The sequence below is a fragment of the Strongylocentrotus purpuratus genome, unplaced genomic scaffold (assembly GCF_000002235.5).
Source record: "Strongylocentrotus purpuratus isolate Spur 01 unplaced genomic scaffold, Spur_5.0 spur5_scaffold_18, whole genome shotgun sequence".
NCBI classification, from domain to species: Eukaryota; Metazoa; Echinodermata; class Echinoidea; order Camarodonta; family Strongylocentrotidae; genus Strongylocentrotus; species Strongylocentrotus purpuratus.
This window is the reverse complement of record NW_022145603.1, coordinates 7,111,651-7,138,618: the sequence shown is the minus strand read 5'-3', so window position 1 is coordinate 7,138,618 and position 26,968 is coordinate 7,111,651. Positions and strand designations below refer to the sequence as shown.

The 26,968-nt window shown below is 35.5% G+C and overlaps 2 protein-coding genes and 2 long non-coding RNA genes across 5 annotated transcripts in view; all 4 read left to right on the top strand.

Annotated features, from left to right (window-relative positions):
- Positions 1-290: 290 nt before the first annotated feature.
- Positions 291-2,459, top strand: LOC115925347. Its single transcript, XR_004064647.1, has 3 exons — positions 291-317; positions 1,869-1,976; positions 2,421-2,459. It is a non-coding gene; the product is annotated as an uncharacterized LOC115925347 (long non-coding RNA).
- Positions 2,460-3,054: 595 nt separating this feature from the next.
- LOC105444193 lies at positions 3,055-5,221 on the top strand. 2 transcript variants are annotated; one of them, XR_004064617.1, is made up of 3 exons: positions 3,055-3,081; positions 4,630-4,737; positions 5,183-5,221. It is a non-coding gene; the product is annotated as an uncharacterized LOC105444193 (long non-coding RNA). The 2 variants fall into 2 exon arrangements; XR_004064616.1 differs by lacking the exon at positions 3,055-3,081 and adding an exon at positions 4,157-4,184.
- A 6,257-nt stretch (positions 5,222-11,478) lies between these two features.
- On the top strand, positions 11,479-19,095 carry LOC105444192 (mucin-4-like). The gene is made up of 6 exons (XM_030989114.1): positions 11,479-11,611; positions 13,387-13,557; positions 15,846-16,013; positions 17,034-17,258; positions 17,726-17,942; positions 18,701-19,095. The coding sequence occupies exons 1-6, from the start codon at positions 11,540-11,542 to the stop codon at positions 18,970-18,972; spliced, it is 1,125 nt and encodes a 374-aa protein (XP_030844974.1). The 5' UTR covers positions 11,479-11,539; the 3' UTR covers positions 18,973-19,095.
- Positions 19,096-20,794: 1,699 nt separating this feature from the next.
- Positions 20,795-26,968, top strand: part of LOC586217 (fibrillin-1) — a 51,824-nt gene continuing 45,650 nt past the window's right edge. Inside the window, exons 1-7 of the mRNA XM_030989113.1 lie at positions 20,795-20,925; positions 23,393-23,598; positions 24,209-24,293; positions 24,844-25,047; positions 25,275-25,388; positions 25,799-26,047; positions 26,362-26,550. Coding sequence (XP_030844973.1) covers positions 20,826-20,925; positions 23,393-23,598; positions 24,209-24,293; positions 24,844-25,047; positions 25,275-25,388; positions 25,799-26,047; positions 26,362-26,550 — 1,147 coding nt within the window. The 5' untranslated portion in view covers positions 20,795-20,825. The remainder of the gene's footprint in view (positions 20,926-23,392; positions 23,599-24,208; positions 24,294-24,843; positions 25,048-25,274; positions 25,389-25,798; positions 26,048-26,361; positions 26,551-26,968) is intronic.

The window sequence follows — 26,968 nt, the reverse complement described above, 5'->3', positions numbered from 1 at the left end:
TTCAGTCCATTTACTTGGTTGGATTTATTGATAAATAGTTTCACAAATGAGGTAACTCTTTCTAAAACTGTGTTTAATCGAATTGAAGATACCACTTTTGACTTTTTTTTCCTGTAATCCGTCAAGTGAAGAATAATCTGTCCAAAAAAAAAATTCTCGTCATCTTCATCAAATTCATTGCCTTTGGAAATCAATTTTCACATATTTAGTCGTTTGTGCTGCCGATTCGTGTATGAGTAGAGGAGCTTGTACTGATGGAGATCCCACCGTTACGTGCGTATGTGATGATGGCTACACTGGGACTACCTGTGAAATTGGTAAGCTATAACGTCTAATTAGATTACAATCTTACATACATGCATTTTTGATGTTAAGCAAAATCCAATGTTATTCTCATCCGTTGCTTATCAAAAAATAATAGATAAATAGCGAACAAGGAAACAGAAAGAAAGAAATAACAGTGATTGTTGAGGAATTTCTTTGAGTTTCTTCTTACTTGAGAGTCAACAGAAGTAAAAGTACAGACATACAGATTTGAAGTTTGAAAGAGATATTCAGTCCATTTACTTGGTTGGATTTATTGATATATATCTTCAAAAATGAGGTAACTCTTTCTAAAACTGTGTTTAATCGAATTGAAGATACCACTTTTGACTTTTTTTTCCTGTAATCCGTCAAGTGAAGAATAATCTGTCCAAAAAAAAAATTCTCGTCATCTTCATCAAATTCATTGCCTTTGGAAATCAATTTTCACATATTTAGTCGTTTGTGCTGCCGATTCGTGTATGAGTAGAGGAGCTTGTACTGATGGAGATCCCACCGTTACGTGCGTATGTGATGATGGCTACACTGGGACTACCTGTGAAATTGGTAAGCTATAACGTCTAATTAGATTACAATCTTACATACATGCATTTTTGATGTTAAGCAAAATCCAATGTTATTCTCATCCGTTGCTTATCAAAAAATAATAGATACATTACGAACAAGGAAACAGAAAGAAAGAAATAACAGTGACTGTTGAGGAATTTCTTTGAGTTTCTTCTTACTTGAGAGTCAACAGAAGTAAAAGTACAGACATACAGATTTGAAGTTTGAAAGAGATATTCAGTCCATTTACTTGGTTGGATTTATTGATAAATAGTTTCACAAATGAGGTAACTCTTTCTAAAACTGTGTTTAATCGAATTGAAGATACCACTTTTGACTTTTTTTTCCTGTAATCCGTCAAGTGAAGAATAATCTGTCCAAAAAAAAAATTCTCGTCATCTTCATCAAATTCATTGCCTTTGGAAATCAATTTTCACATATTTAGTCGTTTGTGCTGCCGATTCGTGTATGAGTAGAGGAGCTTGTACTGATGGAGATCCCACCGTTACGTGCGTATGTGATGATGGCTACACTGGGTCTACCTGTGAAATTGGTAAGCTATAACGTCTAATTAGATTACAATCTTACATACATGCATTTTTGATGAAAAGCAAAATCCAAAGTTGTTCTCATCCGTTGCTTATAAAGAAAATATAGATTCATTGCGAACAAGGAAACAGAAAGAAAGAAATAACAGTGACTGTTGAGGAATTTCTTTGAGTTTCTTCTTACTTGAGAGTCAACAGAAGTAAAAGTACAGACATACAGATTTGAAGTTTGAAAGAGATATTCAGTCCATTTACTTGGTTGGATTTATTGATATATAGTTTCACAAATGAGGTAACTCTTTCTCTCACTGTGTTTAATCGAATTGAAGATACCACTTTTGACTCTTTTTTCCTGTAATCCGTCAAGTAAAGAATAATCTGTCCAAAAAAAAAATTCTCGTCATCTTCATCAAATTCATTGCCTTTGGAAATCAATTTTCACATATTTAGTCGTTTGTGCTGCCGATTCGTGTATGAGTAGAGGAGCTTGTACTGATGGAGATCCCACCGTTACGTGCGTATGTGATGATGGCTACACTGGGACTACCTGCGAAATTGGTAAGCTATAACGTCTAATTAGATTACAATCTTACATACATGCATTTTTGATGTTAAGCAAAATCCAATGTTATTCTCATCCGTTGCTTATCAAAAAATAAAGATAAATAGCGAACAAGGAAACAGAAAGAAAGAAATAACAGTGATTGTTGAGGAATTTCTTTGAGTTTCTTCTTACTTGAGAGTCAACAGAAGTAAAAGTACAGACATACAGATTTGAAGTTTGAAAGAGATATTCAGTCCATTTACTTGGTTGGATTTATTGATATATATCTTCAAAAATGAGATAACTCTTTCTCTCACCGTGTTTAATCGAATTGAAGATACCACTTTTGACTCTTTTTTCCTGTAATCCGTCAAGTGAAGAATAATCTGTCCAAAAAAAAAATTCTCGTCATCTTCATCAAATTCATTGCCTTTGGAAATCAATTTTCACATATTTAGTCGTTTGTGCTGCCGATTCGTGTATGAGTAGAGGAGCTTGTACTGATGGAGATCCCACCGTTACGTGCGTATGTGATGATGGCTACACTGGGTCTACCTGTGAAATTGATAAGCTATAACGTCTAATTAGATTACAATCTGACATACATGCATTTTTGATGTTAAGCAAAATCCAATGTTATTCTCATCCGTTGCTTATCAAAAAATAATAGATAAATAGCGAACAAGGAAACAGAAAGAAAGAAATAACAGTGATTGTTGAGGAATTTCTTTGAGTTTCTTCTTACTTGAGAGTCAACAGAAGTAAAAGTACAGACATACAGATTTGAAGTTTGAAAGAGATATTCAGTCCATTTACTTGGTTGGATTTATTGATAAATAGTTTCACAAATGAGGTAACTCTTTCTAAAACTGTGTTTAATCGAATTGAAGATACCACTTTTGACTTTTTTTTCCTGTAATCCGTCAAGTGAAGAATAATCTGTCCAAAAAAAAAATTCTCGTCATCTTCATCAAATTCATTGCCTTTGGAAATCAATTTTCACATATTTAGTCGTTTGTGCTGCCGATTCGTGTATGAGTAGAGGAGCTTGTACTGATGGAGATCCCACCGTTACGTGCGTATGTGATGATGGCTACACTGGGACTACCTGTGAAATTGGTAAGCTATAACGTCTAATTAGATTACAATCTTAATACATGCATTTTTGATGTTAAGCAAAATCCAATGTTATTCTCATCCGTTGCTTATCAAAAAATAATAATAAATAGCGAACAAGGAAACAGAAAGAAAGAAATAACAGTGATTGTTGAGGAATTTCTTTGAGTTTCTTCTTACTTGAGAGTCAACAGAAGTAAAAGTACAGACATACAGATTTGAAGTTTGAAAGAGATATTCAGTCCATTTACTTGGTTGGATTTATTGATATATATCTTCAAAAATGAGGTAACTCTTTCTAAAACTGTGTTTAATCGAATTGAAGATACCACTTTTGACTTTTTTTTCCTGTAATCCGTCAAGTGAAGAATAATCTGTCCAAAAAAAAAATTCTCGTCATCTTCATCAAATTCATTGCCTTTGGAAATCAATTTTCACATATTTAGTCGTTTGTGCTGCCGATTCGTGTATGAGTAGAGGAGCTTGTACTGATGGAGATCCCACCGTTACGTGCGTATGTGATGATGGCTACACTGGGACTACCTGTGAAATTGGTAAGCTATAACGTCTAATTAGATTACAATCTTACATACATGCATTTTTGATGTTAAGCAAAATCCAATGTTATTCTCATCCGTTGCTTATCAAAAAATAATAGATACATTACGAACAAGGAAACAGAAAGAAAGAAATAACAGTGACTGTTGAGGAATTTCTTTGAGTTTCTTCTTACTTGAGAGTCAACAGAAGTAAAAGTACAGACATACAGATTTGAAGTTTGAAAGAGATATTCAGTCCATTTACTTGGTTGGATTTATTGATAAATAGTTTCACAAATGAGGTAACTCTTTCTAAAACTGTGTTTAATCGAATTGAAGATACCACTTTTGACTTTTTTTTCCTGTAATCCGTCAAGTGAAGAATAATCTGTCCAAAAAAAAATTCTCGTCATCTTCATCAAATTCATTGCCTTTGGAAATCAATTTTCACATATTTAGTCGTTTGTGCTGCCGATTCGTGTATGAGTAGAGGAGCTTGTACTGATGGAGATCCCACCGTTACGTGCGTATGTGATGATGGCTACACTGGGTCTACCTGTGAAATTGGTAAGCTATAACGTCTAATTAGATTACAATCTTACATACATGCATTTTTGATGAAAAGCAAAATCCAAAGTTGTTCTCATCCGTTGCTTATAAAGAAAATATAGATTCATTGCGAACAAGGAAACAGAAAGAAAGAAATAACAGTGACTGTTGAGGAATTTCTTTGAGTTTCTTCTTACTTGAGAGTCAACAGAAGTAAAAGTACAGACATACAGATTTGAAGTTTGAAAGAGATATTCAGTCCATTTACTTGGTTGGATTTATTGATATATAGTTTCACAAATGAGGTAACTCTTTCTCTCACTGTGTTTAATCGAATTGAAGATACCACTTTTGACTCTTTTTTCCTGTAATCCGTCAAGTAAAGAATAATCTGTCCAAAAAAAAAATTCTCGTCATCTTCATCAAATTCATTGCCTTTGGAAATCAATTTTCACATATTTAGTCGTTTGTGCTGCCGATTCGTGTATGAGTAGAGGAGCTTGTACTGATGGAGATCCCACCGTTACGTGCGTATGTGATGATGGCTACACTGGGACTACCTGCGAAATTGGTAAGCTATAACGTCTAATTAGATTACAATCTTACATACATGCATTTTTGATGTTAAGCAAAATCCAATATTATTCTCATCCGTTGCTTATCAAAAAATAAAAGATAAATAGCGAACAAGGAAACAGAAAGAAAGAAATAACAGTGATTGTTGAGGAATTTCTTTGAGTTTCTTCTTACTTGAGAGTCAACAGAAGTAAAAGTACAGACATACAGGTTTGAAGTTTGAAAGAGATATTCAGTCCATTTACTTGGTTGGATTTATTGATATATATCTTCAAAAATGAGGTAACTCTTTCTAAAACTGTGTTTAATCGAATTGAAGATACCACTTTTGACTTTTTTTTCCTGTAATCCGTCAAGTGAAGAATAATCTGTCCAAAAAAAAAATTCTCGTCATCTTCATCAAATTCATTGCCTTTGGAAATCAATTTTCACATATTTAGTCGTTTGTGCTGCCGATTCGTGTATGAGTAGAGGAGCTTGTACTGATGGAGATCCCACCGTTACGTGCGTATGTGATGATGGCTACACTGGGACTACCTGTGAAATTGGTAAGCTATAACGTCTAATTAGATTACAATCTTAAATACATGCATTTTTGATGTTAAGCAAAATCCAATGTTATTCTCATCCGTTGCTTATCAAAAAAAAATAGATAAATAGCGAACAAGGAAACAGAAAGAAAGAAATAACAGTGATTGTTGAGGAATTTCTTTGAGTTTCTTCTTACTTGAGAGTCAACAGAAGTAAAAGTACAGACATACAGGTTTGAAGTTTGAAAGAGATATTCAGTCCATTTACTTGGTTGGATTTATTGATATATATCTTCAAAAATGAGGTAACTCTTTCTAAAACTGTGTTTAATCGAATTGAAGATACCACTTTTGACTTTTTTTTCCTGTAATCCGTCAAGTGAAGAATAATCTGTCCAAAAAAAAAATTCTCGTCATCTTCATCAAATTCATTGCCTTTGGAAATCAATTTTCACATATTTAGTCGTTTGTGCTGCCGATTCGTGTATGAGTAGAGGAGCTTGTACTGATGGAGATCCCACCGTTACGTGCGTATGTGATGATGGCTACACTGGGACTACCTGTGAAATTGGTAAGCTATAACGTCTAATTAGATTACAATCTTACATACATGCATTTTTGATGTTAAGCAAAATCCAATGTTATTCTCATCCGTTGCTTATCAAAAAATAATAGATACATTACGAACAAGGAAACAGAAAGAAAGAAATAACAGTGACTGTTGAGGAATTTCTTTGAGTTTCTTCTTACTTGAGAGTCAACAGAAGTAAAAGTACAGACATACAGATTTGAAGTTTGAAAGAGATATTCAGTCCATTTACTTGGTTGGATTTATTGATAAATAGTTTCACAAATGAGGTAACTCTTTCTAAAACTGTGTTTAATCGAATTGAAGATACCACTTTTGACTTTTTTTTCCTGTAATCCGTCAAGTGAAGAATAATCTGTCCAAAAAAAAAATTCTCGTCATCTTCATCAAATTCATTGCCTTTGGAAATCAATTTTCACATATTTAGTCGTTTGTGCTGCCGATTCGTGTATGAGTAGAGGAGCTTGTACTGATGGAGATCCCACCGTTACGTGCGTATGTGATGATGGCTACACTGGGTCTACCTGTGAAATTGGTAAGCTATAACGTCTAATTAGATTACAATCTTACATACATGCATTTTTGATGAAAAGCAAAATCCAAAGTTGTTCTCATCCGTTGCTTATAAAGAAAATATAGATTCATTGCGAACAAGGAAACAGAAAGAAAGAAATAACAGTGACTGTTGAGGAATTTCTTTGAGTTTCTTCTTACTTGAGAGTCAACAGAAGTAAAAGTACAGACATACAGATTTGAAGTTTGAAAGAGATATTCAGTCCATTTACTTGGTTGGATTTATTGATATATAGTTTCACAAATGAGGTAACTCTTTCTCTCACTGTGTTTAACCGAATTGAAGATACCACTTTTGACTCTTTTTTCCTGTAATCCGTCAAGTGAAGAATAATCTGTCCAAAAAAAAAATTCTCGTCATCTTCATCAAATTCATTGCCTTTGGAAATCAATTTTCACATATTTAGTCGTTTGTGCTGCCGATTCGTGTATGAGTAGAGGAGCTTGTACTGATGGAGATCCCACCGTTACGTGCGTATGTGATGATGGCTACACTGGGACTACCTGTGAAATTGGTAAGCTATAACGTCTAATTAGATTACAATCTTAAATACATGCATTTTTGATGTTAAGCAAAATCCAATGTTATTCTCATCCGTTGCTTATCAAAAAAAAATAGATAAATAGCGAACAAGGAAACAGAAAGAAAGAAATAACAGTGATTGTTGAGGAATTTCTTTGAGTTTCTTCTTACTTGAGAGTCAACAGAAGTAAAAGTACAGACATACAGGTTTGAAGTTTGAAAGAGATATTCAGTCCATTTACTTGGTTGGATTTATTGATATATATCTTCAAAAATGAGGTAACTCTTTCTAAAACTGTGTTTAATCGAATTGAAGATACCACTTTTGACTTTTTTTTCCTGTAATCCGTCAAGTGAAGAATAATCTGTCCAAAAAAAAAATTCTCGTCATCTTCATCAAATTCATTGCCTTTGGAAATCAATTTTCACATATTTAGTCGTTTGTGCTGCCGATTCGTGTATGAGTAGAGGAGCTTGTACTGATGGAGATCCCACCGTTACGTGCGTATGTGATGATGGCTACACTGGGACTACCTGTGAAATTGGTAAGCTATAACGTCTAATTAGATTACAATCTTACATACATGCATTTTTGATGTTAAGCAAAATCCAATGTTATTCTCATCCGTTGCTTATCAAAAAATAATAGATACATTACGAACAAGGAAACAGAAAGAAAGAAATAACAGTGACTGTTGAGGAATTTCTTTGAGTTTCTTCTTACTTGAGAGTCAACAGAAGTAAAAGTACAGACATACAGATTTGAAGTTTGAAAGAGATATTCAGTCCATTTACTTGGTTGGATTTATTGATAAATAGTTTCACAAATGAGGTAACTCTTTCTAAAACTGTGTTTAATCGAATTGAAGATACCACTTTTGACTTTTTTTTCCTGTAATCCGTCAAGTGAAGAATAATCTGTCCAAAAAAAAATTCTCGTCATCTTCATCAAATTCATTGCCTTTGGAAATCAATTTTCACATATTTAGTCGTTTGTGCTGCCGATTCGTGTATGAGTAGAGGAGCTTGTACTGATGGAGATCCCACCGTTACGTGCGTATGTGATGATGGCTACACTGGGTCTACCTGTAAAATTGGTAAGCTATAACGTCTAATTAGATTACAATCTTACATACATGCATTTTTGATGAAAAGCAAAATCCAAAGTTGTTCTCATCCGTTGCTTATAAAGAAAATATAGATTCATTGCGAACAAGGAAACAGAAAGAAAGAAATAACAGTGACTGTTGAGGAATTTCTTTGAGTTTCTTCTTACTTGAGAGTCAACAGAAGTAAAAGTACAGACATACAGATTTGAAGTTTGAAAGAGATATTCAGTCCATTTACTTGGTTGGATTTATTGATATATAGTTTCACAAATGAGGTAACTCTTTCTCTCACTGTGTTTAATCGAATTGAAGATACCACTTTTGACTCTTTTTTCCTGTAATCCGTCAAGTAAAGAATAATCTGTCCAAAAAAAAACTTCTCGTCATCTTCATCAAATTCATTGCCTTTGGAAATCAATTTTCACATATTTAGTCGTTTGTGCTGCCGATTCGTGTATGAGTAGAGGAGCTTGTACTGATGGAGATCCCACCGTTACGTGCGTATGTGATGATGGCTACACTGGGACTACCTGCGAAATTGGTAAGCTATAACGTCTAATTAGATTACAATCTTACATACATGCATTTTTGATGTTAAGCAAAATCCAATGTTATTCTCATCCGTTGCTTATCAAAAAATAAAAGATAAATAGCGAACAAGGAAACAGAAAGAAAGAAATTACAGTGACTGTTGAGGAATTTCTTTGAGTTTCTTTTTACTTGAGAGTCAACAGAAGTAAAAGTACAGACATACAGATTTGAAGTTTGAAAGAGATATTCAGTCCATTTACTTGGTTGGATTTATTGATATATATCTTCACAAATGAGATAACTCTTTCTCTCACCGTGTTTAATCGAATTGAAGATACCACTTTTGACTCTTTTTTCCTGTAATCCGTCAAGTGAAGAATAATCTGTCCAAAAAAAAATTCTCGTCATCTTCATCAAATTCATTGCCTTTGGAAATCAATTTTCACATATTTATCCGTTGCTTATAAAGAAAATATAGTTACATTGCGAACAAGGAAACAGGAAGAAAGTAATAACAGTGACTGTTGAGGAATTTCTTTGAGTTTCTTCTTACTTGAGAGTCAACAGAAGTGAAAGTACAGACATACAGATTTGAAGTTTGAAAGAGATATTCAGTCCGAAAGACACTAGAAAATTTAAATCCACTTCTGTCACAGTATGGTACACTTTGCCAGTATTAATTATGATTTAATCTGAAATAGACATTTAACTTTCTAAATTAGCAGTGGCGAGTGAAAATTAATATCGCTATTTGCATGTACAAATTTACAATTTATATTGATTTTTCATAGCTTTTTTTCACACTTTCATTTGAAATCCATTTTCGCCTTCTAACTCTATGAAAGAGTGGAAATACAAATTATTATTGCCAATGGAAGAGGAAAAGCTAAAAAACTAGACGTTTAAAAAACTCTTGACTGCAATGGGTGAACAAGGGCAGTGAAAGCCAAATGGTAAATTGGAAAGGCTTGGGGCTAGAAGCGAAAATGGCCGAGCCAGGATTTTGCCACAAGGTTTCGCGAAGCTGTCTTAAGAAGGTGTTAGGAGTTAAACTTGAAACAAGGCAAACGCGACTGCATTTCCTACATGTCCCCCGCCCTAAATTCAATATAGGAAATGAATGAAATTATTCTTGACTTATCACGATGAAAAGAAATAGCCTGTAACCATATTCAGCCGATGACTATGATTTTGACATATTAAATTATTATATCTGGAATAGGATCATCTTCATATAGCAATATTGTTACCATTTTGATAGCAAGGCCAAACAAAATGTTGACCTCTGTGTTTGCATGGGGAGCTATAACCCCTAATTTAATTATATTGCGATCGTCTTCCTACTGTGATACATTATCACTTGGTGCGAGCCTTGTATCTCTAGTGGTTCTTGCGAAATTGCGATAAAAATACCTTGAATGTCAGATGTTGGCCTCTGTGACCTTTTACGTATGAATTTTTTACAAAAATATTGATCACATAGTCTTCCTATGGTAATACATACTATCATGAAGTTTGAAATTCATACCTCAAGTGGTTCTTGGATATCGCAATAACAAGAAAGCGGGACCGAGGGATGGAAGAACAGACATTATAGTACGGAGTGATCAACAGCCGGACAACCCAAAAACATAATGCCTCTGGCACCCGTACCGCGGCTAGGCGGAGTCATAAATATCACACATTCGCTCGTGTAATTAAAACTGATGCATCATAGTATATGCACTTGCTCAAACCATTCCAATGTATTTTTTTGAAGAAAAAAAATCAATAATGATCGAATTAAAACATCAGGACTTGTTTATCCATCGCTTATTGTCTTTGGTCAGATCATTTATAATTACTTTACACCCGTTCACATTTAAGGCCGCCAATTCAATTTGCGAGTAAACATTGAGTCATCAATGTTTTCAGACGCAAATGTATTGTTGCGTCAGGTACTGCCTGTGCTGCGCCCTCACATCTTTTCGACACATGCGCCTTGCATGCTGCATATAATAAAAGTTACTTGCAATTTAAAATGGCATTACTCGCAATATAAAATGGCGCCAATGTTGGACCATAAAATGGTGTATTTTATGTGTTTACCCTCACAAATAGTCTCTCTTTGTGCGCACTTACCTACTAAACATGGAAATCATTTGCCATCAACAATGGTGTAGATCAATCCTACTTGAAACAAATAATGTTTTCGTTGCATAGATCAAATATTGCCTTTCTAATTTCTTCATTATTGGATTTGTGTTGTGGCTGCAGTATAGGTTTACCTATCGTACCTAGCTTGACAGCTTTGAATGATACATGGGATTAAAATAGATCCAGGTCATGCCAATTGTCGTATTGCCTGTGCCTGTATACATCGATTTGCATGCCTCCTCTACAAAGTAGCCGAAGGCATTATACGTTCTGGGGTTGTCCGTCCGTCCGTCTGTACGACGCGTTATCTTAAGAACCGATTGATGGATTCCCGCCAAACTTAAGTCATGAAGGCCTATGTATCTTGCATAGCCAATGAACCGATTAGATGTTAGGGTCACGAGATCAGACGTCAAAGGTCAGAGATCACAGAGCTCATTATGTATGCAAAAGTAGCTAGTGATCGCGTTCTCAAGAATCGATTTGATGGATTACCTCCAAACCTGGGTCATGTATTTGATTATATTTTAGGGTCATGAGGTCAAAGATCAAAGGATCATACATATAATATAAAAAATAGCTTGTAATCCCGATATTCTGAGAACATTGTTAATGGATTCAAATTCAAATTTTAAAAATTGGTTCTGTTTTGGTTTATAAAATCGCTATATGGCAGAGGCATCATTTTCGACTGCAAATTTGTTTTCAATTTTTCTTTAATTGTTTTTATTTTTATTTTAATAGAGATAATCTACTTGGATTATGGAGCAGACATTGATGAACAGGTGACTTTCCAATCTGACTCAATGGCTTGGGGGTGCGTTGACGTCAAGTCATGTATTCCGATTGGTGACGGGCATCTATACACAACGATACGGGTGGGTTTATTGTTATTAATGTTATTATCATTATCATTATTATTAGGTGGTCTGTTCACCTATTGATTTCGTCAGAATTTTCTTTCTTTATTTATTTATTTATTTATTATTCTTTATTTCCTTTTTTGTTCCGTGGATTTCTCAAGATCTGTTCAGTCAATTTCTTTTAATTTTGGCACAGTTATAGGTCATTGTCATGAGACGTGACAGGAACATTTACAAGTTCATCAACTCTTCATGACGTCATCCAGGCGCCATTTTGTGAAATCACATTATACATTATATCTTCATGACGCGTCATCAATGGTCATTCATATTCATATCACATATACTTAAGGTCAAAGGTCATGTCATCAAAGGTCAAATAAAGGTCATGACACACGCGTACGCGCGCGTCAACATTTTAAAATGCTCAAAATCACTTAACTATTAAACGAGAGTACGAATCAGGTCATTTTAAGCATTTCGCAAACAAATGCGCACACGCGCATGCGCATGCGCGCGCGTTTTCGCGCGTCCTGGCATTTTGCAACATGAAATCGCCGGATTTTCTCGGTCATCATATTTGGCACATTTTTCCAAGCATTTTGATACCTTGTTCACATGTTTTTGAACATTAATAATGGAATGAGCGTCTGTTTAAGATACATGTACTTGCGTGTGAACTGTTGTAATACATAGCATATATAGGCAAAAACATGCCTATACAAAATCCATTGTAGCTCTTTAAGATGCCAGTTGACCCCTAATTTTATTTTCATATTTAGATAGAGTATGAATCGTAGATATGATTTCATGTCTCATTTGACCCTCAATGAACTCATGACATCATCATAATGGCCTCTGAACTCAAAATTTCTATTTGCTTATTATGACGTCAGCATATTTTTAGAAAATTGATTGTATCTCTGTAAATATTGATCGATTTTCCTCCGAATTTGGATATGTTCTAGCTGAGACAATTTCCTATCATGGCGTATTCTTGCGATTAAAGGAGGCATGTCAATTTTTCACATTTTGCGTGTAGTCTCTATGGGACATGACTTTTTCTCAAAACTAGATTCTACATTCCCGTCTTTCGCGAGCAATATCATCATGATCATCATCATCATGATCATCATTGTTTATATGTCTATATAATTTCTCCCATTCTCAAATCTATCATAAGAAGACGGACCACCTAAATCGTCCCCATGACGAATTAAATTTCTAGTTATTATTAGTATCATTATTAGTTCTAGTACTACTAGTTGTATTGATGATTTGGTTTATGGGTCCCTGGAAATTAATGAAAATTGCAGTGACCCCCGGATCTCTCCTCCCTGTAAAACCGATTGGGATAAGCAGATGGACAACCACACAGAGGTTTCCCCTACTTTTATACGAATAGTGCCGTGTTATTTAAAGGGTGACTAAATTACCCATTCATGTTGACTTTTGTTGATCTGTGATAATGTATACTTTATATCACATATATTTTGACTTTTTGACGTACATCTATATCATAGTTTTTATATTATCTTTGGGGATCTACACAGAAAATGTGTTACAAAGAACTTATATTAATTGATTATATTTTTCAGGTAAACCATTCATCCACTGTGATCTGAAATTTGTGCCCATGAACTTTGTCTCAGGGCACAATACGGCTTTCGAGATCGCCTTGGGAACTAGTTTTAAACATGTCCCTAAAAGCATTTGCGTAATATAACATTATCTATGATTGCTCACAATCCTGAACCAAATATCTTTTTGATTATCCTATGTACATATAGTTCACATCTACTGGCATGATCGAGTTCTCCAACGACGAATGTTCGATAGACAAGTTTGTGACTCAGTACACCAACCCATCTCTCTTCACTACAACTGATGGAGATGCGTCAGTTGCTGTCCTAGGAGCTGCAGTGGACCTCAGCATTGGTGATCCCAAAATATTTTATCAGGTATGATTTGAGTAAACATTGAAAAATATATGTACCAATAACCTTTAGGAAAAATGTAAACAGATTAAACGTGTAAGTCCACCTCCAAAACTTAGTCTGGTAAATATGGGCTAAAAAAAAGAAAGGGGATGAAGAAAATAAAGAATAACACAAAACAGTTCACACAGAACACAAGTCGGAATTGAGAGCGTACTTGCAAAATCTCTTTACGGAAGTACTGTTCAGAACTTATATTTTGAATTATAACGCAATCGAACTAGAAACATACAGTACATAAGTACACTTGAAGATATTCTTACTTTCATGTGAAAGCAAAATCAGTATGTAATATCATTCCTGTGAAGAAGATACATTAGATCGAACGGTCTTAATTTAATATATCAATTTTGGGGGCTATAATGACGATGATCATGATATTAAACAATGATAATGATAATAGTAAAATACGCTGGTCGATAGTAAAATATGATGGTGGATGATTATCAGAATGATAATGATATTGATGTTGGATTGAATGCCATTACACTGCTTTAGTGTCTCAATACTTTAACATATACTTTATAATTATTGTTTTATTACATTCTACAATGTCTTACAGTATTTATATGGATGTCTACTTCCCATTTATAGTTGCTGCTATACTTTTGATCCTAAAGCAAGCATTTGAGTGGTTAAGAGAAAATTTTGTTCAAAGAGTTTGAATAAAATTACTAAACAGTTCATAGTTTAACTAAACTGAAATAAGGACAAGTTCAACGACATACCACTGAAGTACGTGCTAATTATAATACTCACATTTCATTTGGATGTCGGTGAACTGGTACTTATGACAGTTCTGTGAAACATTGCCCGGTCTATTCCGGGAGGGGGCTCACTTAGCAGACTTTGCAACGTTAATGCAACAACCTATGATATACGTGTATCATGGGGGTGACCAAAGTTTGCTGATTTTTTTTAATACAAGGAAATGTGATATTCGATCCATGATATCTCATATTTTACACAAATTTATTTAGTTATTACCAAATGGACTGCAAAGTCTTTGACTACAAATTGGCGCAACTCCAACATCTACTGTCTAAGAATTATGGAGATATCGCATTCTCGAAATTTGATGTCGGATCGTCATGTCCTGCAACTGACGAAAATGTCATTGGTTACAGACTTGCAAGGGGAGATGTGCATGGCCACTGCAATTCCGATTTTGACTTTCGTGCATACTCTGTTATAGTTGACCCTAGATATTTGAATTGATTAATGGTATCAAGCTATTCTCTTTCAATCTTAACTGTTACATTATCAGCAGAACCCATTTTACAGGTCTTGCATTTATCAGCACTGATTTTCATCAAGATTACTTTTTGTAATCTTGTAAGGGAACATTTGGTATTCCAAAAATTAGGTCGATGCCATTGGCAAATCTCAGATTGATAACACATAATTCACCTTTGCTTCTGTAATGATATGTTCCAAGAATATATTGAACATGGTGGGTGAAATTAAACAACTTTGCCTGATGTCATTATTGGTAGCAAACCAATCACTATATATAAGCTCATCTTAATCTAGCCTTCAAAGTGTAAACGTGTAAAATATCAGAATGTGATATTTCATCCAAGATTTTCTTTTTATGCCTCCGTTACGAAGTAGCCAGAGGCATTATGTTTTCGGGTTGTCCGTCTGTACGTCCCGTTCTTGTGATCGCGTTATCTCAAGAACCAACTGATGGATTCCCGCCAAACTTGGGTCATGTATGTATCTTGCAGAACCAATGAACTGATTAGATTTTGGGGTTGCGAGATCCAAGGTAAAAGGTCACAGGGCTCATTATGTATGCAAAATAGCTCGTGATCGCGTTATCTCAAGAACCCATTGATGGATTCCTGCCAAACTTGGGTCATGTATGTATCTTGCAGAGCCAATAAACTGATTAGATTTTGGGGTCGCGAGATCCAAGGTCAAAGGTCACAGGGTTCATTATGTATTCAAAATAGCTTGTGATCGCTTTATCTCAAGAACCCATTAATGGATTCCCGCCAAACTTGGGTCATGTATTTATCTTGCAGAGCCAATGAACGGATTAAATTTTGGGGTAACGAGGTCAAATGTCAAAGGTCACAGGGCTCATTATGTATGCAAAAATAGCTTGCTTCTGTTTTGGTTTGTAAAATTGCTCCATGGCGGAGGCATCATTTTCGACTGCGCGCGGTCGAAGGTCCATCTAGTTTAATGTAATATTACAGTTCTTTTTTCTATTCACATACGGTATATATAACTATTTTTTCTAGCTTCAAGATGAGTATGACCTCTCAGATAACAACGGAGGATCCCTTCTTCAAGCCTTAAAGAGCAGACTAAACAGGGCAGACTCAGAACTGAGTGAAACGAATCCAATAGTAGCGTTGAAGATCACTTGGGAAGGTATCCAGCCCCCTGGATCACAACCGGGACAGGAGGTAAGATTAGAAACATGTACCACAGGCGAGGTGGTGTCACTTTCTTTTGACTTTGTGTATGCATGATATTTGGAAATTCAGAGAAAATACATGCTTGAATGGTAAGTCAAATTCGTTTCTCTCAAACATGGTTCCTGTGGTTCGGCTAGCAATCACATTTATAGAAATTGCCATAAGCATGTTGACCTTTATCAATAATCACAGATTTTCATTCAGTTTCCCCTATAGTTTAAGTGAGCCATCCACTGGGCGAGGTCTTGGTGTTTGGTCTTTTCCTGTGCCATATTATAGAGGTTGAACAGGTTGACCTTTTGTAAGAGTGATAAAGAACAATTATCAAACCCGCGTCTGGGACTTCGAGCCTCGCGCGCCCTCTCTCTCTCTCTGCATTCATAACCCGGTCCACCAGTCTTTTCTAGACGTCACTGACGAAATAATACTCTCTCTCCTAATTGTCTCTACTTCTCTCCCAACCATATCAGATAATCCTATATGTGACAAAACCAAACGAATATTGCTCCCTCACTTTCTTTTTCTTTTATATATCCTTCCAAACCAAATAGTCTATTTCAGGACTACCCAGCCACACGATGTAACAACAAACTTATTGAATGTTATTGTTCTCCTTTATCAGAACTTCAACCTCTCTTTAATAATTTTTAAAACAGTAAATGACTTTCTCTTTTACTAAAATGCTCAAGTTTAATCTGATTTTCCATGGGATAAACTGTGTCTAGTGGATAAATCGATTACCCTGCTGTGGTTAATATATACATGGTTCGCAGTTCAAGTCCCTCCCCACTAATACTTTCCTTTGGCAATATATTTATCTGCATTTGTCACTCTCCATCCAGGTGTAGTAAATAGGTACCTGGTAGGAATTATTGTTGAATGTTTTTAGCGCCTGAGGGCAGCTACGCTGTAGCCAGGGTAATCATACTACATTGTAGGCGCATTGAGCACCCCCAGGATAAGTACTTGTGCAAAATAAATGTAGCTATTATCATTATTATTTATTAGACAAACACCTACCAGGCTGTGGTATTCACCGACGGCAAACAGACAGGTGTAATGATGAACTACCAGGCAGGGGACCTTCAATGGCTGACTCAATCAAAACCATTACCAGCACGAGTGGGATACAGTAACATTGACGATGTAATGAATCTGTATGAAGATACTGATCAGGACACTATTTATAATAGTTATCGACGAGACTTGGTCACAGGAAATACGGGTCAGACGGTAAGCTGTTCTTATCTGTTTAGCACTTGCAGGACAAGGGCCTTTTGGGGGCTTAATTGATCATATAATTATGTTCTTTGATTGGAGGCAATGATATTTTATTTTAATGCTACATTATAAAATATTATTTCTCTGATTGATACACTTTAAATAAACCACAAACCTGAGATGAATACGGAATACAAATTGTGTCCCTTGTATCCTTGAATAATAATAATAATAATAATAATAGTGGGTTCTTGTATAGCGCTCATGTCAGTCACATGTGATCCAGTTAGTTAGGTCTATGAAATATAGGAGTGTCCATATCTTTATCACACTTTTATAAAAATGCAGATTAACGAAAAATGTGTTTCACAGTACTATATTTTGCGTTACGTGATGCTGTCAAGTCATACATGGAGTTATAGTTTGTGTATTAATGATCGGTTTACTTTAAACTTGTTGTGTGATATTTGTACCTTCAGGGCAGCTACATTTATCGCCTAGACCTCAATGGTGCCGATTTTGTCAACCCATGTGTTGAGTGTCTGATCTGGTATGAGAATGACCTCAGCGTGACCTACAACTATCCCGATGCATCTGTGTGCCCTTGTTCAAGGAAACAAGCTGCAAGTGACGTAAACTTCAGAAGATGTACTTTTCCAAGGGGCAACGATCCTGATTTCAGTAGTTCCAGTTATAGTAAGTTCGAAAATATCCCAAGATGACTGATATTTGCTATAAATATTGCCTCTTTGACTTCAAACATAAACAGCAATTGCTGCCTAGCATGATTATTGTTTGCAACTTAATCCCCCCAAATTATATATCATTATTTAAAATTAGTGTGTAAATTATGCTGTTGAAATCGACATTCAATTTAATAACAACCGATATATTAAAGTCGTGCTGTGAGAGAACTGTTTTAGAAATTTTCTTTCAGCTTCGAATATCAAACACATGAAGCTATATATTGATACATGACAGGTGTATCATTACTTAACTTGTGTTTATTTTCCAAAAGAGGACATTATTTCAGTTTTTCATGTAAATGTTACTGATAATTGAAATTGACGTTAGGAGGATTTTTAAATTCTTTTATCCCATCCAAAAGCAAAATTTAACAAACAGTTTTGATGAGATAAAAGAAATTAAAAATCATTATTACAACCATCCTGGTGAAACTCTCTTATAATATAGGATATCATTATTATAGTAATGGTCAAAAGTAGAAAGGTGTAATGATTTATTTCAAAATTGGGGTTCATCTAAATGAACGTGGCTTTAGCCTTATTACTTGTACATCTTATCTATCCCTTTCCTAACCCATTCTCCGACACCTCCCACCCCCAATCCCTCCTAAAACCCCTTCCCCGTACCCTGCCCACTCCCTGTCTCCTTCTCCACATTCTACCCCCCCCCCCCCACATTACCGTTCCCAACCCCCTTCGCCCGCTTAGATTCAGTGAAATGCTTCCAGTCAACCACGGATGGTGATGAGGGTTTCCGCTGTAACTACATCAATAATGCTCTAGTCACAGACTACCAGAACCTATGGGAATCCAGCAATTTCCAGGCACTCTTACTTACCAGATCTCTAAGAAGAAATGACGCTTTGTATGATGAATGGAAAAGTAAGTTTCATGTATGTGTTTGCAAATATCAGCCTGTAGCAAATGTAAAGTTGTTAAAAATCTCCACTTTCATCATTCATCGAAATGCTGGGATATAGTCATCAAGCACTAGAGATCTGATCAGTCAGTGATCAGTCGTCAATCAATATGAGGCTCACATGTTTAAGACATACAGGGATATGCCGCTCTAATGGTTTGGTTTTCCACCAAAAAATCCCCACTTTCATCATTCATCGAAATGCTGGGTATAGTCATCAAGCACTAGAGATCTGATCAGTCAGTGATCAGTCGTCAATCAATATGAGGTACTCACATGTTTAAGACATACAGGGATATGCCGCTCTAATGGTTTGGTTTTCCACCAAAGAATCCCTAAACATGGATTCCGTTTTCTATATTTAAAAAAAAAATAATAATTCTTAAAGCTATGGTCACAAATCAGAGCAGCGATCGACCGACCGATCAGTAGCCTGCTCGGTCGCTGCTGGAATAAGGCATCGCCCAGCGATTAGGTCGGTGCCCGGGCAGCGACCGCCCAGGCACCGAGCGAATTTTGGGCGGTGAGTGAAAAGTGAGCAGGCGCCGCCCAAATTTTAACTCCGCGCTAAAACTTCAGCGGCGACCGAGCGATGCCCTAAAAACGAGCAGTGCCTGGGCGGCCGCCGCTCGGTGGCCGGGCAGCCGCCGGGCAAAATTGGTTAAAAACTCGCCGCTCGGCCGCCGAGCAGGCTACTTTTGGGTTTTGTGACCATAGCATAACATGGGTCCATTGTTCCAAAATTGTCAGTGTTTGCAGGTAAAAAAAATGGCTTAAATTTTGAGAAAAATCATTACAAATTTGTATTTTTTTCTACCAAAATGACTAATGAAAATGGATACGGGTATTGAGCTTGAGCGTCACACCCCCGTCCAAATAAAATCTGAGTACCCTCGCCCCCTCCATTCACGCTCTCTACATAGTACATTATACAAGTCACTCCTATATTCATATTATATGTATATACCGGTATATATAGATATGTGATAATCTAAATAAATGAATCACATGTGGCTGCCTTTCACCAATCATTTGGTTAACATAATAATTGAGCTGATATGCCTGGAGAAGCTCAATACATTGTAGTGCTAAGCATATTAACTTTCATGTATATATGTATTCTACATCATATTCAATTATTATACTGTTTGTGCCTCACATTAGCAAACAGTAAATACCAATCACCTTAAAGATAATGTGTGTCTAGCTACAATGTATACAATCGAACCTAAAAAACATCCCCTGCATGCTATGGGCTAACAAAAAAGAAGTACAGTCAAGTGTATGAAGAAACTAAGCATAAAGCTGCTGACTATAGCTTTAGTCAGACTTGGGTTCAAGCTAATTGCGGGACGTGAATTTGTCACAGATTAGCTAGTGACGGTCGACTTAATACGGCTATATACAACGAATATACCACCACCTCATAATTATTCATGCTCTCAGTAATTAACCATTCTTCTCCAATAACCAAATGTTAGTACTGGTGTCTGATGATGTAATACAATTGTGATTTTAGATTCGGGTAGGGTTCGGGTTTCATTTAGGGTAAAAGATTTAGGGTTAAGGTTCAGCCTTAGGATTAAGAGTGGGTGTCTGAACAAGCGATTAAAGACGATATACGAGCAACTCAATTGCTCTACATCCTACAATATAAACAAAATAGCTTTTTATGCAGGTGCGTCGAAAGTTACTCTTAAAAAGTATTATGTTGATTAAGGTTGTGTCAATCTCTATTTTATAAAGTAATATTTGAAACCCATATTTTGCATATATATCATCAACACGAGGATTTACTGACATACATGACATATTTTTGATGATTGGTACACTGTATAAAGGACTGCTTAATGCAAAAATAAATTATCCTGATATCCATTCAATATTTTAGGTGAGGACGTCGTACCTAGACAAATGTGCTGTGAAAGGGCTATTCTGAGTGAGGGATATTGTGATCTTTATGAGGAGCGTCGCCCACAGGCAAGCTGTGACGGATACAACCCTCCCAATAGTGGTGAGTTTTTTTTGTCTATTAACCCTATTTTAACTGGGCTATTTCAGACGAGGTTTTTACTGGGGAGGGGGGTCAATTTGACCCCCCCCCCCTAAGATCTTGGCCGTTTCACCACCGATCGCCGCGAAAATGTGCATGCATGTCAAGTGAAGTGTATAGAATACTATGGTAATTTCAAATTTTTGAAAAATTCACTCATTTGCATATTTATGGTAATTTATGGAAATAAGGTCATCAAATTCACATTTCTGCCCATAAATCATAGATTATTCATGTTTACGTATTCTTTTTCACTGCATATATTTATTAGACCATTTGGAATAATAATACAACACAAAAAATTGGAAGAGCTAGGTTATTCCTTATGTTACCTCTTGTTTTTATAATTTCTTATGTATTTCATTGTTTTTTTAACTTATGTATTTTATTGCTTTTGTTGTTTCATTTCATTTATAACTACAATTCAACTATTTTGACCCCAAAACAAACATCTAAACTTTAAACAAGACTGAATAACCAATGTTTTATTTATTTTTAGGCAAAATGATTTTTACATATGTTTTGTACACAAATCACGAAAATGAGCGATTTTCGGGCTGACGTGCAAAGATAAAAGGTCACGAGACCTTGTAACCGTAGGTCTGATTTTCGGAAAAAATGTTTTAAAAGATGCGTAAGACTCGAAAGTAAAAAGTCATGAAAAAAGTCATGAAAAAAGTCATGCCGCGGTTTCAGAGTAGTCGCGAAATTTCTACAGGGGGGGGGGGGGGGGGGGGGGGGGGGCAAATTGACCAAGCGTTTCCTATTGACTTTGTACATGCGGCCGTAAACTGAAACGCTCGGCCGATAACTGGCTCCAAAACAGTGAAAATTGAAATGAATATTGTCATGGCAATTCGTGATTTTTTTCTGGGATTCTTTTTTTGTTTAAATAATAATAATATTTGCTTCATGATTTGAACAAAAAATGATAATAAATAGGAAGTAAAGGGTCCTAAAAATAGGATTTTGTCTTAAGTGGCCGAAAACGGGCTCCTTTACTCTAGATTAGATAGAGTAAAGAGGGGTTTTTCGGCCACTTGAGACAAAATCCTATATTTTTTACTCTTTACTTCCTATTTAAAACTATTATCATTTCTTGTTCAATATTCAATATTCATTTCCATTTTCGATGTTTCGGTGGTAGTTTTCGGCCTAGCGAGGCAATTTTTGGCTGCATGTACAAAGTCAATAGGAAGCGTTCCCCTGCTGATCTATAGCACTAGCGGCCGGAGCAGGTATCCCACGCCGGAGCTTGTCGTGCCGAAAACTACCTATGCGGTGATCAGAAATTGGAATCTGAATGAGTGTGTGTGCGCTGCGGTATCCGGCTGCATTGATATAATACATGTGATGAGATACTTTTGAGCTTGTGACTCGCACAAAATTGGGCTCTAAATTGGAAAAATACTTGAAATACAGCTCATTTTATGGTACCCATATTCCTTACAGACACACAGATACTCAATTTTTCATATTTGGGTAGCGGGACCGCCGATTACATCGCTAAAATGTGTTATCTAAGGATATATTTTCCCTTGCAAATGTGGTTCTTCAGTGACTCTGCCATGTTGCTGTATGTGTGTGATATGTAATATGCTGTTATGCAATATATTTTAAAGGGATTTTACCATGCCAAAAACTGCCACCGGTCGAAAACTCCCTCCTTTACTCTAGGCTACACCTATGATTTGTGCGCTCGTCATCCAATTCAGAAAATTGGCAGAAAGAAAAAAACAAAATAAAAATAAATATTGAATACAATCAACAACAAAAATACAATTAGTCTATACACTCTACAACATACCTACATTAATCACAGATCTGTAACAGTCTTTCACCATTTGTTGAGGATCTTGCAGATTATGACGTATTTGAATCCAATAATTGTGGTAGCAGAAGAACACACTACATTATTATTGTAGCATAACTAGCCCAGTAATTTAGTAAGACATAGAGGGCGTTATAGTTAATTGTGAAATATATATGTGTACATCGATCGTGAGATGTCAGTCAGTCAGCGACGAGCTGTCGTTGCGACAGGTCTGTTACCAGGAACGAGTAAAGTTACTTGAACTGCAGATATACTGTGCAAGTGTTGTTTCTTGAGTTCCTGTCAGACATTCAGTGATTGCAGGAGTAAGTGAATGAGAGCTAGTCCACGTTATTATTACACAATATACTTTTGTGAGAGCCCACTGAGAGAGATAGTTGATGAATGATTGTCGAGAGCGTGGACCGGGTTTTGAGAGACTGCGAGGCAGAACGCTACCCCGGCAGAGCCCGGTTACGCCACATTAATAACCATTATTATTATCAGTATCATCATTATTATTATTTTTATTATTATTACTATCGTTATTACTTTTTGTTACTATTATTATTAATATTATTACAAATTTATTTCTCATCATTATTATCATTTTAGCTCAGGGAGCTGGTGACCCACACTTTTTAACCTTTGATGGGAGGATGTACAGCTTCAATGGGTTTGGCGAGTACATTATGATGCAATACAACAATAATGACCCATTTGTTCTCCAGACTCGTACCGGCGCAGCATTCAGGAATGGTGAACCTGTCAACACAGGAACCGTCTTTACGGGTTTCGCTGCGACACAAGGCATTACAAACGTGAGAATTCTTTCTTAAGAAGTGTTCCTCTTAATCACTTTATATGATAATAATAAAATTAATGATTATTAATAATAATACTTATGATAATCATAATAATAAATATAATAATAATAATAATAGTATTAATTATAATATTTAATAATGTCCCTTAAATGCGCCATCTGTCTAGTTTCTTTTCCTAAACGCATTGTAAAACATATTGAAGAAAGGAAAATTCAAGATTAAAAATTGTGTCCAAATTCTACACATTTAGGTACTGTATGCTTTCAAGAAAAGGACTGTCTTCAGGTTAGATTTTTAAAAGCAGTTACAAAGTTCTTTACAATGATTGTGGTATTGTTGGGTTCTAGGACAATGACCTCCTGGACAATCACCCCCAGCCAGTTACGAACGGGACAATACACCCCCAAAGACAATTACCCCCTGGTAAATAACCCCTTCCCCAGAAAATTACCCCCTGAGAACAACCACCCTAGAGGACAAAAATTCCCCGGAAAATCCCCCCCCCCCTCCCCCCAAGGAAATTACTCCCCGAAAAATAAATGAATGCTAAATGATAATGAAGATGAAGATGATTGATTACATGAATTTTGGTATTTCTTTATAGGTATCATTTACTTTAAATGATGATAGAACAGAGCTGCTACTCTCGGTCAACCAGACGTCAGTCGATATAACATCTCTTGAAGCAGGTACTGCTGGTACATGTGATAGGACTGTTTATTACTAATGTATTTCGATATATTATGCATGTTTCTCTTTTTAGTTGTCAAGAGCAATTGTTTTTAAAAAGCATGCATAGAATTAGTAAACAGGCCTTTCACGGTACTATTGATTTGATTTAATTTCATCTATTGGATTCTGCATTTTTTTTTCTTTCTTTTTTACCAATATGGCTTGATACAATATTTCAAGTGTACATAATTTTATACAGATAATATATGAAATTAAACAAATATATTGAATGCATAATATCTGTTTTGATAGGAGGAGCCTTTCTCAAGTTTTAAAATGATATACATGTAGGGGGATTACATGCACTGTGGCCCGTACGACATGCACTGTATGATATTTATCCAATTTATTTCATCCCAAATGAACATTTCTTACTTTGACCGTTTACGACCGATTCTTTTGTGTACCAGTAACATTATCAGAAGTCATATCAAGAGACTATTCACTTGTGGATGAAATTGCTCTATAACAAATTCTTTCACGAGATCAATGTATTTCTTCATGCAGATGGCTACGATTCCGCTGATCCAACTTTCAACTTATACAGTGATGATGAGGCGGCAGAAAGTGAAACTGCTATCATCGTAACCTTCAAACTACCAGACATACCTAGCTCCGGACTTCGTGTGGTTTTCAGAACCGGGATATTACTAGGAAATAGTTTTGTTCCTCGAGAATACGCTACTGGAGGGATTGGAAATGGTCTATTCGGTTAGTAGTGTAATAATAATAAAAATGATAATAATAAAAATTACAAAAATTACATTATTAAAAATGATGAGGATAACAAGTATCATTATTATAAATTACTACATTTAGTGTAACTATCATTATTATTATTATTATTATTATTATTAATAATGATAGTACTATCATTATTATATCATTAGTTTTGTCATCATTAATGTTATTATTTTAATTATTATAATTTTGTTTAGGCCTCATGAATGGTGATAAGAATGATGATTTCCAATACCGGGACGGAACCATCATCATGGATACAGCTGAGAAAAACCTGACAGAGAGAGAAATCTTTGATTTTGGACAAAGTTGTAAGTTACTTTCCTTCTTTTTAATGTTATCTGTGTGAATGGGTTTTGCTTGTTTCAACATTCTTCCAAAACCCAACAATATTTCCCAAATTCCTGTACTTGTTTCAGCATGTCTTACATATCACCATATGTTGTGTACTAAATTTGTGAACAATTTATTACTCTTTTTAATGATACAGATAATTCACAACATATATTCAATCTCACAAATGAAATTACAACAAAAAAATGAAATACATTTTCTTTGAGTACTTTGAATTTGTGTTACTCATTCAGATACTACTGTTTGATGCTTTATTTTTAAAGATCTAGTACAAAATGTGCAATTTTCTCAAAAAGGTCTATTGAGTTGTCTTTATATACAGATTTCACTTTACCATTTATTTTGTATTTATTTCTTTTCTCTGAAGGGATGATCTCACCGAGTGAATCTCTTTTCGATTATGGTGATCGGGATTGGAGTCATTATAACGATCCTGACTACGTCCCTCCCTTCCTCTCAGAGCTGATTGCGGCAGACCCGGATTTGGCAGCAGAAGCTAAAGCGTTTTGCGGGGATAGTGAAGCATGCCTCTTTGATTCCCTAGCAGTTGATCCATCAGTTGGTTTAGATACATTGTCTTCTAATAATGCTTTTGAAATACAGCTATCGGATTTAAGTAAGTTACAGCTCGTAGTAATTTTCTTCCTCAAAAAACAAAATGAATACTTAGAAATAACAAATTTTTAAACACCCCCTCCTACCGTTAACGAAACATCATGCAAAATACACTTGTACAGTTTAAATATGTTTATGTAAAAAATGTGCTATGTATCACATCAAAACACACTTTAGAAATGAAATGGTATTCTTCTTATTATTATCATTATTTTCATTAATATTAATTTTACTTTTATTGTTATCATTATTATTATTTTGATTATTATTAATATTATTAATGTTGTTATTATTTTGATTTCATTTAATTTATAGATAACTTCCCACCAAACATCACATCTGTCATTGAGACCAGTTTGACAGATGCACTGTCAGAGAGCGGTATACTGCGTGTAACTGTTGACCAAACAGTCACCTTACAAATAACAGCTTCAGACCCAAATGATGGAGATGTTGTCCAGTATTCATTGCAGGGTGTTCAGCCTGGCGCAACCATAGACCAAAGTATGTTGCAGTTTATTGTCGATTTTTAGTGACGTTTAATATTCATCTTTTAATCTAGTATGCTCTGATGACAATTACAAATCGGACATGAGCAGTAAAGCTTTGACTATAATGAAAAAGAATGATTTCATTGAAAAAATTGTTGAAGTCTCCAAATTGGTAGGAAGGAATTCCTTGAATGCTGTGAGCACAAAATATCGGGAGCCTAGAGGTAGCTAGAATCTTGGGTAATTTGTGAGCACATTAACCCCTATTAGGCCAGGGAGGGGGGCCATTATACCCCCCCCCCCCCCCTCCACAAATGTTCACATTGTTCTGGAACCCCTGAGGATGACCAGCACTTAAATATTTAAATACATAAGTTAAAAAACAATGAAATGCATAATAAATTATCAAAGCAATAGATAACATAAGGAAT